The sequence below is a fragment of the Mirounga angustirostris genome, unplaced genomic scaffold (assembly GCF_029215605.1).
Source record: "Mirounga angustirostris isolate CCGP_5_RB_7025 unplaced genomic scaffold, mMirAng1.0.hap1 SCAF_6, whole genome shotgun sequence".
NCBI lineage: Eukaryota > Metazoa > Chordata > Mammalia > Carnivora > Phocidae > Mirounga > Mirounga angustirostris.
In genome coordinates this window covers 63,664,296-63,678,272 of record NW_026991714.1, presented here as the reverse complement: position 1 = coordinate 63,678,272, position 13,977 = coordinate 63,664,296, and the positions used below count along the sequence as shown (strand labels likewise).

At 43.7% G+C, this 13,977-nt stretch overlaps 1 protein-coding gene across 4 annotated transcripts; it reads left to right on the top strand.

Annotated features, from left to right (window-relative positions):
• The first annotated feature begins 2,524 nt into the window (after nucleotides 1–2,524).
• On the top strand, nucleotides 2,525–12,951 carry HNRNPU (heterogeneous nuclear ribonucleoprotein U). 4 transcript variants are annotated; one of them, XM_045877584.3, is made up of 14 exons: nucleotides 2,526–3,459; nucleotides 4,330–4,441; nucleotides 4,526–4,599; nucleotides 6,633–6,772; nucleotides 7,340–7,439; nucleotides 7,852–7,964; nucleotides 8,504–8,767; nucleotides 9,077–9,196; nucleotides 9,613–9,741; nucleotides 9,830–9,998; nucleotides 10,267–10,521; nucleotides 10,827–11,011; nucleotides 11,346–11,417; nucleotides 11,836–12,951. In XM_045877584.3, exons 1-14 carry the CDS (start codon nucleotides 2,769–2,771, stop codon nucleotides 11,887–11,889), a joined length of 2,478 nt encoding a protein of 825 aa, XP_045733540.1. In that variant the 5' UTR covers nucleotides 2,526–2,768; the 3' UTR covers nucleotides 11,890–12,951. The 4 variants fall into 4 exon arrangements, with proteins under 4 accessions (XP_064450499.1, XP_045733540.1, XP_064450498.1 ...); XM_045877585.3 differs by having other exon boundaries at nucleotides 2,527–3,402; XM_064594428.1 differs by lacking the exons at nucleotides 11,346–11,417; nucleotides 11,836–12,951 and adding an exon at nucleotides 11,154–11,298.
• Nucleotides 12,952–13,977: the final 1,026 nt, after the last annotated feature.

The window sequence follows — 13,977 nt, the reverse complement described above, 5'->3', positions numbered from 1 at the left end:
TTTATTTATTGCCCAACTCTCCCTGGGAGAGTGAAGGCATAGTTACCCAGTTCACCGTTGTGTTTCTAGTAGACCACTGCCTGCTTTAGAGAAGGTGCTCAAAAATATTTGCTGAGGGAACTGTGTGACAAACTACAGTGTATAGGTATGTGCCTTTGCATCAACCTAAAAATGTAAGCTGTATATTCTGAGCATCCTAACTTTGCCATCGATCTATGACCCGAACGTCATCGACTAATCACTTCTTGCGATTGAGACTTCATTTGTCCCTCTTCCTCTCTGTATTCTTAGTAGTCTCTAGGATTTCAAAAAGGGGGAATGTCAAGATTCTTCTAAGTCCCTCAGTGATTTAGGGGAAGTGATTTGTACTTTTATTGGTCTCGGCAGAACAGGACAGTCATGACATTAGAAGTGTAAAACAATAAGTAAGTAGCTATTTGTACTTGCAAGTAGTAAAATATTGAATTGCAGATTTCACCTGTTTGTAAAAAGGACAAACAGTAACGTGAGGGCTCTGACCATTTGCAAAAGCTGTTTTTCTTTCAAATGTTGTCTAAGAAGGCCCAGTGTAATGAAGGAGTGCTGGGGTGGGAAGGGGGCCCTCAGCCTCCTAGGCTGTAAAATGGGCGGACTGAAGACGATCTCTCAGCTCTATCCAGCTCTAAAAGTCTATGAAGCTCTTGGAGATAAAGCCACGGAACTGTTCATGTCCATCTACTCTTATATTTCATGCTTGTTACAACTGACTTAACATACCAAGAACAATTATCATAAATTGATAGACATAAACTTTCAGTTTATTTCCAATTAAATGGAAATGTTTTTAATATCACTAAGATTTAAAAAATGTGAAACTATCTAAGGACACTTATAAACCTTAAAGGGCCATTATACTAACTACATTTAAATTTGGTTCATGAAGGGACTGATTATCCAGTTTGTGAACATGTAAGCCCCCTGTAGCTCTCTTCCCATTCTTCCCAAAGAATTCAAAACTCCGGTTTGTGAGTAGTTTATAAGCTCCAAGGACATGATAACCAAAGGCTAAATGAGTTTTTAGCACTACTTGGAAGTTCCTATTTTGGGTGCCTTCTACCTCCACTAACTTTAACTGAGAATTACCAGTACTGTACAGAGTCCATTAATTTAAACTCTAATCATTTCACAAATGTTAATATTTCATCCTTATAATGACTGCATGGTAAAACACATGCTTCTTAAAATGCTATGGAGGAGAAACTTTAAAAAATGAAATTTATTAATTGGTTAAATCATGCTAGCCTATGGGACAGTGTTCCTATTGTTCCAATTTCAAATTAACATTGGGGCAGCGTTACTGGGCCAGCTATAACGCACCAAGCAGTGGGTAAAACTGACCTCCTTAGTCAGAGATACCGGAACACTGGCTAGTCACTGTGCAGATTTTCTGGGGTTTAAGATGTTCCCCTCTATCACAAATCTAAATTCTGGCACCCCTGTGCAAAACCTCAAGAACACGCCTTTTATTTAGTAAAGAGAAAAATTAAACTTCTATTAAAATATGCCAAAATAACAGATTTCTTTTCAAGAGTGATCATCTCTCTTTTTTTAAAAAAACAAAATCCCAGCCCTTTGTCATGAGCTTTTATTAGTTTCAGCATGATTTATTCAGGAGTATTTCTACGGGATTAGGAGCAGAAGCAGAGTGTATGATCTGGCTGGGTCTCATTGTTAGCTACTGGGACGACATGACTGGATGGCCAGGTCCTAAGTTGGACGGCATTAATCTTGCAGAGGTCTGTCTCTCTGGATAGTAAACTCAGAAATGCCATTCTGAAGCTTAATTTAACTTCTCTGGCTCTCAGCAGCATGAGAGCAGAGGCCCTGCACGCCTTTGCAGCATGGAGTAGAGAGGATCACGCTCCCGAAGCCAGCCCTGCATCAGGGGTCGGGGAAGAGACAAAAGAGATGCTCTGCCCTCGCCCTTCCCGAACTTAAAACCCAGTGCGCAAGGCAGGACTTAGGAAAATTAAACCATATTTGAAGCGGAAAAAACCCCCCCGCGTACAGTAACTGCCAATTTGTGCCGCACAAATCAACACGGAAATAAGATTTCAAGGAGTTTTAAACAAATAGCTGGAGAGAGAGATAAGAAGGCAAATCTAAGATGGAAGAAAAGGTGGAGGGCTCGAGTGGATCATGCCAAATCGAGGCCTGCACGCCTCTGGGTGAATCCGGCCTCCGGGCTGGAGAGGCAACGAGCAAGCCGAGTTGCTGCCACCAGAGAACTAGGAAAACCAACAGAGGCTGCAGTGGATCGGTTTAACTGAAAGGCGGTTTCCTTCTCCTCCATTTGCTCGGTCCCAATTGGAAGCGCACTGCGCGGCCTATGCCGCGCTCTCGGCGGGTTCGGCGTGGGGGCGGGGAGGGAAGTACGGTAATGGGCGGGGCGGGGCGCGGGCGCGCTCCGGCTTTCCTCCTGCGCAGCGCTCCCGTCAGGGCAGGGGGCGGGGCGGCTATATTACGTGCGCGGCGCCGCCCCTGCGAGAGGACGTTGCGTGCTCGCTCGCGCCAGGCGAGTCTCCGCGTCTCCCTCGCGAACTCGGTGAAAGGAATTGGCGCCGTTCGACACCAGGCGGGTCCGCTCTGCAGCACGAACCCACCTCCAGCCGCAGCCGCAGCCGCAGCCGCCGCCCGGGCCGAGGAGCAGCCGCAGCAGCCGCCACCAGTGGCCGAGTGAGCGGAGCCGAGTTTGAGCCAGCGCCTAGCGGTGAATCGGGGCCCTCACCATGAGTTCCTCGCCTGTTAATGTAAAAAAGCTGAAGGTCTCGGAGCTGAAAGAGGAGCTCAAGAAGCGGCGCCTTTCCGACAAGGGCCTCAAGGCCGAGCTCATGGAGCGACTCCAGGCCGCACTGGACGACGAGGAGGCCGGGGGCCGCCCCGCCATGGAGCCCGGGAACGGCAGCCTAGACCTGGGCGGGGATTCCGCCGGGCGCTCGGGAGCAGGCCTCGAGCAGGAGGCCGCGGCCGGCGGCGACGAGGAAGAGGAAGAGGAGGAAGAGGAGGAGGAAGGGATCGCCGCCCTGGATGGCGACCAGATGGAGCTAGGGGAGGAGAACGGGGCCGCGGGGGCGGCCGACGCGGGCCCGATGGAGGAGGAGGAGGCCGCCTCGGAAGACGAGAACGGCGACGATCAGGGCTTCCAGGAAGGGGAGGATGAGCTCGGTGACGAGGAGGAAGGCGCGGGCGACGAGAACGGGCACGGGGAGCAGCAGCCTCAACCGCCGGCGACGCCGCAGCAACAGCCCCCACAGCAGCGCGGGGCCGCCAAGGAGGCCGCGGGGAAGAGCAGCGGCCCCACCTCGCTGTTCGCGGTGACGGTGGCGCCGCCCGGGGCGAGGCAGGGCCAGCAGCAGGCCGGAGGTAAGAAGAAGGCGGAAGGCGGCGGAGGCGGCGGTCGCCCCGGGGCTCCGGCGGCGGGTGAGTGCTGCGTTGTACGTTGCGCGCGGCGGGAGGCCCGCGCGGGGTGGGGACCGTGCCCCAGGCCTGCCGGAGCCCCGCCGGGGGAGGGAGCCCCGGGCGGGGGCCGCCGCGGGGGGGAGGGGGCGCGGGGAATCCCGCCCGCCTTCTGAGGCCTGGGCGGCCTCGGGCTCGGCGTGTGCTACGGTGGCGGCGGCGCCTCCATTATGTGGCTGGAGAGCCGGGGGGGAGCTGCAGCTGCCGCTGGAGGGGGAGGAGTCGCGGGCGGGTGGCGGGCGGGAGCCCCGTCGGCTCGCGGTGGCGCCGCCGCGCTGCGTGCGCGCGGTGCGGGCACATGTCTCGGGGGGAGGGGAGAGGCCCGAGGGCCCGGGGCGGGCGCGCTTTGGCGGCGCTGGGCCGCGGTATTGTGCAAGGAGCGCAGGGGCTCGGCGTGACGTCACTTCCGGCGGGAGGGGCCGGGCGGGGAGAGCGGGGCGGAAGATCAGTACAATGCGGCCGCGGGGAACGCGGGCCCGGGTGGGGGAGGGGCGGGGAGGGCGCGCGGGCTGGCCCGGCCCCTCCCCCCTTCCTGAACTCTCTTCGGGATACACGTGGGCTCGGGGCCTGGGCCGCGCTGGTCTCCAGGAGCTTTCTCGAACCTTCGAGTAGGCTGGCAAAATTAGGAATGTCTTTGGAGTGCGTCACTAACTCCAGGCCGGTTCCAAGCTGATTGTTCTTTGAATTCGCGTTGGATTCGTCGATTGAAAACGCTTACAAAAAAGAACGGGAGAGTCGGGCTTGTTGCGTCCACAAACAGGAGGGGGACTCCCCCCCCCCCCCCCCGTTGTGTCGCGGCTTGGCCCCTTATGTTAGGGGTGTTGTGTGTTATAGGAGACGGCAAAACAGAGCAGAAAGGCGGAGATAAAAAGAGAGGGGTGAAAAGACCTCGAGAAGATCATGGCCGTGGATATTTTGAGTACATTGAAGAGAACAAGTATAGCAGGTAGAGGATGCCGATCTAGTTTTACCCGTCTCCCTTCTTTCCTGGGTAGGAAAAGCTGAATCAGGAGACAATTCTGTCTTTCAGAGCCAAATCTCCTCAGCCACCTGTTGAAGAAGAAGATGAGCACTTCGATGACACAGTGGTTTGTCTTGATACTTGTAAGTGAAGCTGTTTCTTCCCTTTCCTCCCCCAGTTACTAAATGTGGCGATTTTGGTTCCAAAACGTTAGAGAACTTAACTCCGTGTGCTGAACTTAAATGCAGAAAGCAACGTAAACCGTTTCTCTTTAAAGCAAGGAGATGATGGGTTGTATTCAGATTCTGGTAGCTAAATATTTAGTACAGCATCAGTTGTGTCGTATTGATAATTTTACAGGCTCCAGCAATTTGGTGGTATTTTTTATGACTAGAAAGTTCGCATTTGTAGGAATGTAAAATTAATGCCAATTTTGGGTTTAGTTAGCTAATGGAAACTTGTAAGATTACCTGTAACCTGTCCTTATAGGCTCCTACAATAAAGTAATTTCATTTTTTTGGTAGAATTAAGTGAGCTATTTGGGCTAGTTAATATGTATTAATGATTTTTCCCATTAGCACACAAGTTTATTCCCTATTCTAAAAGATTGTAATATTACTTTTTCAATAACTGCTCTTTTGTTCTCAATTCCAGTTCAGTAGCTGCTGCTTTAACATAAGTTGATTTCTTCCAAAGACCTGGGGCAGCAGCAGTGGGCTATCACTGGGCTACTAGCTTTCTTCAGCAGCGAATGGTATCAATGGCAGCGCTGTAAACACTGCTACTTTACCCAGTTGGGTTGCAATTGAGTATGAGGAAGTATTGCAAACCTCTAAATGGGCCTTGGCTGTCAGATGTGTGGTTTTGTATAAAAACATTTTGTTGGTTTAGTTTTTGATCAGAATGCACAATTTTTTCACTTCGATAAATAGAACAAAGTGTAGAAGTAATTGCTTGAAATGTAGGTAGTAAGGTGTGAACCAGCCCCATAGATCTAGGGAGTTAAAGTTTAGATTCCTATGTTTTTGGATACAAATTACTTTTAACTAGGTTTGTGAGACTGTAAATGTTAACTCTTAATTTTTTATTAAATATCCTTTACAGGTAGTTGAGCTAAAGGAGTCATTTAAAAGAAAAAAAAACTGCACGTGGAAAAATAGTTAACTTGAGAATTTTATTTTAAATAGTTCGGTTGCTGAAATACAAACTTAGTCAGAATTGGCAAGGTAGTGAAGTAATGATTCCAGAAGTTAACACTTATTCAAAGTAGATGGGCTTTTAGCTGATTACCTAGGAACGTCAACTCATGTATTGCTATCTATATCGGGTTCAAACGCAGTTGTTGAATCGAAAATTCTACCAGTGATAGGAATTTTGAAATCAAAGCTCATTTAAGGAGAATTCCAAACTCTAGATCTAATTTTTCATCAATAAAAACTTAAAACAGCTTTTTAATTTGAGGTGAGAACAAGAAGGTGCATGCTAATGAGCCACTGACCCAAAGGTAGCTAGGTTAAAGACCTTTTGGATTTGGGTAATCCGGGGAGTGGATAATCCCCCGTTGTTACTGACCAACTGGCAAGCCTGGGGAAAAGGGACTTAAAATACTGTAATATTAACAGTGTTAGACAACCAGGTTTGCACTTTGCTAGGTTGAGGCTGCCTTCCTCACAAGTTTGAGAAAGAATTTAGAATCTAGAGCCCCTGTAAAATTACAAAGTGCAGGATCAACAGCTCATACTCCTGTATTTTAAAGTATGTGGTCATGGCCTCCCTTCAGTTTTTTTTTGTGGCACTGGTAAATTCTACCTGGTTCTGGCATGCTTCACTTTGATTTCCTGCTATCCTCTACTGCTTGCCTCTAAATCAAGGTAAAGAGCAGAGCAGGTATGTATCCCTGTCACATTGTCTTATTTTATATATTTAAAATACACATTAAACCTTGGTGTTTTTGGTTTTGTAGGCAGTTTACACTTCAGTTCATAATTTGGTGAGAGTGACTTGGTGGGAGTGGGGCTTAAAGTGAAGATCAGAACAGCAGCATGATCTGTAGAAGCAGTGTGTTCCATGCAGTTTTAGAACTATGCAAGAATGTAATAACCAGGTTTTGTCTATGTAGCAGATGTATTTACATTGGATGTCAAAAGAAATAATATGGTGTTTGATATAATTGCAGATAATTGTGATCTACATTTTAAAATATCAAGAGACCGCCTCAGTGCTTCTTCCCTCACTATGGAGAGTTTTGCTTTTCTTTGGGCTGGAGGAAGGGCATCTTATGGTGTGTCAAAAGGCAAAGTCTGTTTTGAGATGAAGGTAAATGCAGTTTTGTGATTTTTTTTTTTTTATTTATTTTTTTAAGAACCTTTGTGAGTTTCCATTTGCCTGACAAAGGTGTGAATGGAATTTATCTTTGAAGCTTCTGTGGATTAGAAGAGGGGCTTGGAAAACCTGTTTTATAACAGTTCAACCGTATCTGCTAACGTCAAATTTGTGTTGGTAGAGTCAGCCTATTTTTATTTAGGGTGCTCCTTTTTTTATTAGGCACTTGAAAGGCCTACGAAGGGTTTAAAAATAATTTGGTTAGGCTTCAAGTTTTGTTCCAGAGCAAAACATGTTAAATGTATGTTTTAATTGGATTTGAGTCGAGAATCTGTAATTTTTAAAACATTAACTGTTCTTTTCAATGTGAGTCGACCAAGGACTTGACTTGAACCTTTTTAGTTTCAAGTTCCAAACTTCTCTGTCAATTTTTAAAGTTCTTGTAAATGTAGGGGAAAGATGGTGGGGTAGAATGGGTGTCTTTCTATTAGTAACTAGAGAAGAATTAGCCCACCACCCAGATGAAAGGTTCCTCGTAATCATTTATGATTTGATTTTCAGGTTACAGAGAAGATCCCAGTAAGGCATTTATATACAAAAGACATTGACATACATGAAGTTCGGATTGGCTGGTCACTAACCACAAGTGGAATGTTGCTTGGTAAAGTTCCCATTTGAGTAGTATGTGCTGATGCGTGTTTAGGGTCTGATTTCAGTAGTTACACTCCAAGGCATTCTAAACCTTCTGCCTGTTTTTAATCCATTTTGTTAGTATTTTAGGCATGAATGATACTAGCTTGTAGTAGGTATCAGCTGACTTTCAGGTTTTTTTCCTTTACGATTACTTGTTTTCTGATGAGTGGGTTAAAAGTCACTATCCCATGGTAATGAAGTTTCTTAAATAGTTACATAACCCACCTGGCTCATTAAATTTCATCTAGATAAAGTGTAAGTGGAAGAATGTTAGATTATATACTCATTTCTCTTGATTCCCTCCATCTCGAATGTTAAAATATGTGGGTCATTGGACTGTTTCAAACAATCGATTTCATGAAAGTTAATTATTTTCTTAGGTGAAGAAGAATTTTCTTATGGGTATTCTCTTAAAGGAATAAAAACATGCAACTGTGAGACTGAAGATTATGGAGAGAAATTTGATGAAAATGATGTGATTACATGTTTTGCAGTAAGTCGGCTAAATTTCTATGTATATAAGTGAGAAATTATTAGCTAGGAATTTTTTTTAGTGAACGATCACAAGTAGGCAGACAGGCGGGCAGAGGGAGAGGGAGAAGCAGGCTCCCTGCTGAGCAGGGGGCCGATGTGGGACTTGATCCCAGGACACTGGGATTGTGACCCGAGCCAAAGGCAGACGCATAACCGACTGAGCTACCCAGGTGCCCCCAGCTAGGAATTTTTTTAAAGGTATATCAGTGTTAGCCTTCAATATTAATCATTTTGACTGAAAACTACTTAACATGAAGTTGACCTGAAAATCTAGTCTGTTAAGGCAGCATTGTTTCTGCTTCTAGATACATGTGTTTCATTCTTTATAACTGTTAATAAAGTTCCTTAACATTTAACCTAAATATGCTTTCTATAGGATATGCTTCGTTTCTCATTTAAATTTTGAAGGTTTTTTTAGAAGTAGTTTTTTTTTTTTTTTTTTTAGAAAAAGTTTATAGGACGCAGATTAAAACGGTTAATTTTTTTCTGATTCAACAGAACTTTGAAAGTGATGAAGTAGAACTCTCCTATGCAAAGAATGGGCAAGATCTTGGCATTGCCTTCAAAATCAGTAAGGAAATTCTTGCTGGAAGGCCACTCTTTCCGCATGTTCTCTGCCACAACTGTGCGGTTGAATTTAATTTTGGTCAGAAGGAAAAGCCATATTTTCCGATACCAGAAGATTATACTTTTATCCAGAATGTCCCCTTAGAGGATCGAGTTAGAGGACCAAAGGGGCCTGAAGAGAAGAAAGATTGTGAGGTAAGTGGATTTTTTTTTTTTTTTTTTTTTTTAAAGGCATTTGAAGATTACTTCTGTTTGGCAATAATGACATTTGGAAGATCTGGATGATTGCTCTGTTTCATTCTCCCATGCCCATTGCTATCAGCCAGTGGTTTTCTTTTAGTTAGCTGTGTTCTTTAGAGTGTTGAGTTTCCAAAAATTCCTTTGTTTTTAAGGCAATGGAAATTTATATATATAATCTAAACTGGGTTCTTGTGCATTTAAAAACGTGTAAGGAAGTCTTGGATGGCTCTAGTGATAGCGGAATACCATTCCTTTCTGTTGTAGGTTGTTATGATGATTGGTTTGCCAGGAGCTGGGAAAACCACCTGGGTTACTAAACATGCAGCAGAGAATCCTGGTAAATACAACATTCTTGGAACAAACACCATAATGGATAAAATGATGGTAAGTAAAAGATTTAGGGTGTGATCTCAGCATTTTAAAAAGACCAGAAGTATTCTTTTGCCTGTTGTCTTTACGCATTTTGTTAGTGTTTTAGAGATAGGAGTTTGTCAAAGTTAAATTGGGTACTTAAAGTAGAAGGACGTAAGGTAAACTATTTTTATGTGTAAGGTAAAGTGCCTCCCAGTGGCTAGGTTTTATTTCTTCTATAAAATTTTTTGAACTATCAACTTTCAGTAGCTAGAGAAGTGAACAGCAGAGGATCTTATTACATGGTAAAGTGATCCTTTTCATAATGATAATGAGGAAAGGCAGTGTTTAAATTAGCAAATGTCTGGTTTCCACATAGATCTAAGCTGATAGTAGAAAAAATAGGTTTCACTTACAAGTTCAAAGGAACTTTTTAACTTTTAAAATAGGTGGCAGGGTTTAAGAAGCAGATGGCTGATACTGGAAAACTGAACACGCTGTTGCAGAGAGCTCCCCAGTGTCTTGGAAAGTTTATTGAGATTGCTGCCCGCAAGAAGCGAAATTTCATTCTGGATCAGGTAAGCTGGAGCTTTGAGGTTGAAAAAGGAATGGATTGTTGTGTTTGGTGTTGAGCTAATATTTGGGTTTATAAACTTTGTTTTTAAGACAAACGTGTCTGCTGCTGCACAGAGGAGAAAAATGTGCCTGTTTGCAGGCTTCCAACGAAAAGCTGTTGTAGTTTGCCCGAAAGATGAAGACTACAAGCAAAGAACACAGAAGAAAGCAGAAGTCGAGGGAAAAGACCTACCAGAACATGCAGTCCTCAAAATGAAAGGCATGGAATTTAATTCTATTACTGTGTTAAATCTTAGGTGATTTATGTCTGTGAACTTGAATGAACGTCATCTGCCAGTGATACTGTTCGACAGAGTCAGGTTCGCTCTACATAAATGAATGTGTTTATTTCTGTTTCTAGGAAAACATGTTAGTAAACCAGGAGTAGACAGCATAGTGTGGTTTGAAAGAATGACAGCCACTTGAGTTTAGGCTTCAGGGTTGTGGAGTCTTGGGCTTTTAAGCTAATCTGACCTTATTCCTTGTAGGAAACTTCACGCTGCCCGAGGTAGCTGAGTGCTTTGATGAAATAACCTACGTTGAACTGCAGAAGGAGGAAGCCCAAAAACTTTTGGAGCAATATAAGGAAGAAAGCAAAAAGGCGCTTCCGCCAGAAAAGAAACAGAACACTGGCTCGAAGAAGAGCAATAAAAATAAGAGTGGCAAGAATCAGTTCAACAGAGGCGGTGGCCACAGAGGCCGTGGCGGCTTCAACATGCGCGGTGGCAACTTCCGAGGAGGAGGCAAGTTGGCTTGGAGTGTGGGCATTGTTTGCTCCGGGGTGGAAACGAGTGATGAGAGTCTCGTCGTTTGGGGTCTGCGTGTGGTTTAGTGGAATTTGACCTAGGACATTGAACTCGGGTTGATCCTGCTGCCCTAGGAACTGGTTGAAAATGTTGTGACTTGATAAACACATGTAGGTTATGTGAGTGGTTAAATTAAACATTGTGCTTGTCTTCGAAAGTAATTTTTCTCCTCCGATACAGGACTGGTCCGGAGGAACTTGTGGTCCCGTAAACACGCTGTTAAACTAACGCTCTCTTTGTAGCTCCTGGGAACCGCGGCGGCTATAACCGGAGGGGCAACATGCCCCAGAGAGGTGGCGGTGGTGGGGGCAGCGGTGGCATTGGCTACCCGTACCCTCGCGGCCCTGTGTTCCCCAGCCGAGGCGGCTACTCCAACAGAGGCAACTACAGCAGAGGTGGGATGCCCAACAGAGGGAACTACAACCAGGTGAGAATTGAATTCCCTCCAGGCCTGCTGACTGCGGGACTCAGTTTGGGGGGTGGCAGGGGCACGCCCCCAGCCTCAGTAAGAATCGGAAGCTGCGCGGTGATGGAAGAGAGGATGAGGCCCGCTGAACTTTGATTTTCAGGTGAAATAGCATTGAGTCAGGGGATGCCTTAGATGAATGAATCGTACGCCTGAGAACAAACCAGAGGGTGCCCCGAGCTTCATAATTTCTAGCAACTGACCCATTTCTGTGCTGCTGCCCCCCACATACAAACCTTCTGACAAGCCATGCTGAGTTCTCAAAGATGGCTTTTTCTCTCACCCCCCTCCCCAGAACTTCAGAGGACGAGGAAACAATCGCGGCTACAAAAATCAATCTCAGGGCTACAACCAGTGGCAGCAGGGTGTAAGTAACTTCTTATGTGTTATGGACACTAATTGTATTTGAAGTTCCTAGGAAGCAGTCTTGAAAAACTTGTCCAGGGATTGGAGTGTTGATAAGTGTTACAGGGCAAGGTGTGAATATAGGTGGAGTTTGCTGTAATTTAATGTTATATAATAAAATATTTTTTAATACAGACGTTCTTTTTATTGCTAGCCTTAATTGTATAAACTAACCAAGTCATGATGTGTTTTCTTTTTGTAATGTGTTTTATTGATAATAATGGGATTAATACTAACTAAATCTGGTTTGGTAGAAATCAGAGGTATGACAGGTATAAATTTGTTTCCAGCAATTACTCTGAATTAGATTGTCATTTCCTAAAAGCAGTTTGAGTGGCTTATTGATGTTTTTTCTTTAAAAAAAAAATTTTCTCTTACAGCAATTCTGGGGTCAGAAGCCATGGAGTCAGCATTATCACCAAGGATATTATTGAATACCCAAATAAAACGAACTGATACATATTTCTCCAAAACCTTCACAAGAAGTCGACTGTTTTCTTTAGTAGGCTAACTTTTTAAACATTCCACAAGAGGAAGTGCCTGCGGGTTCCTTTTTTAGAAGCTTTGTGGGTTGATTTTTTTTCTTTTCTTTTTTGTACATTTTTAATTGCAGTTTTAAAGTGAATCGTAAGAGAACCTCAGCATTGTGCACGATAAGAGAATGTGTCAGTATTTCAGGGTTCTACATTTTATCTGTAAAATGTGACTTTTTTTTTTTATCACAACAAAAGTAAAATGTTGCTTTGTACCTGGTGTCTTTTATTAAGAATTTACTCCCCCCATTTCTCACAGAGATAACAGTCGGGAGTCATTGTCACAATATAATAGAAATGTTAGCAACCAGATTCATGTAAGGACTAAGTAGTCCTCATGAATTGCATAAGACTCTGTACTGCTCATAGTACACTCCATCCTCTCTGTAGTTTGCTGAGTAGTGGAGGGGGAAGGCTTCAAGAGTAGTTTCCGACAATAACTGGGAAGGCTTTTTCTTTTTTTAAATAACAATGGAATTGGCATAATTGGGAATGAAGATAAAACTTGGAACCAAGATAGAGAAGATGGAGTGTATGTAGAAGGGCTGTTAAAAATGTAAAACTTGGTTGCATTATTTGTGGAGGCTCAAACTTGTGAAGGTTCAATACCATACTTTTTCCATTTGTTCTGCATTTTGATTCTGAAAAGAAAGCTGGCTTTGCCCATTTCTTATTAAAAAAACTTGTTGTAAATCCAGTTGTCTAATGGGATCTATATGAAGTTAGCTATGTCTGTATGCCCTTCTCCCACAAAATACTGTATAACTAGTGTGCTTGTAGTAGTTTACTCCACCATCTTTGTAAGCTAATGACATTGTGAGTCACCCATTTATATCTTAATTTTTAATCATGTCAGTTCTTGAATGGGTATCTCCTTAGCCTGCTGATTTCTTTTTCTTTCTAAAGAAAGTGGGTGGAGAAATTAATTTAGACGTTTGTTTGCAATAAAAAGAATTCATTTTACTCTTGTTTTGGGATTCTCGCCATCAAGGTTCAAAATCCCTTTATAAAACTCCCAAGAGGAGAAAATTTAAGTGTGTGCTTTCTGGACAGCTTATTCTTTACTCTGTACTTGGAACATTTAGGTTTTAAAAACTTAAATGTATACTGACAATTGACTTATGAATTATGAAGTAAAGTTGAATTCTTCCTTCCCCTCCCCCCCAGATGACTTAACATTTTAATGAGGGGAAATGGTGTACTGGCTGGGAGAAGTTAACACTCCGTTTACCATCTTTACCAAATGCTAATGGCTGTCCTCAACCGAATATCTTATACGCACCTATCTAATACATGAAACTCTGGGAAGAGATGCTTTTAGAAGCCATCATGCGAGCCAGTCATTGATTTCACTACTACACAACACTGCTAACTTAACCGTAGCTATGTGACAACATTAGATCCCCTAATTGTAATTCTATTGGGTTTGCACAGAACACTTAATCTTAAAGGACCCTCACTGATGTGAAGTGAGGAATCAGGAGTCAAACTGTAGAACTAAAACTCGACTTCAGTCTAGTGTTTTGTTGGTGTTTTAGGTTGCTTCTGGTAAGTTTAGGTTTGTTTATATTTCTGTTTGCTTAGATTTTTGTTGTAGCCATTTTAAATCCGATCTTTAACTTCTTCATACTCCTAGGAATTCTGCTACAAGCTGAGCTGGAGTTGAGTTTTAGATGGTGGTGTAGGTTTAGTTGATAAATTTTTGAAACAAAGGCTAATCCTGTAATTACCGTAAGAACACTTAACGGTACAAGGCAGTGTCTCGAGGGCTTTGGGTTTTAGCAGTTAGCTAACTGGTAGCAGCTGCTGGTGTGAACTATTTCTCGTTGTACATTATAATTACGAGGATTGCATAGACTGACCCGGGGGAAAAGTTCAGCCTTTGTTGCTAATCAGTGTTTTAGGTATCTTTGAAGAATTTTGGATCTATCTACTAGTTTAAAATTGCTTACTTAATGGAATTCATATTCTAATAATCGCAGTGGGAGA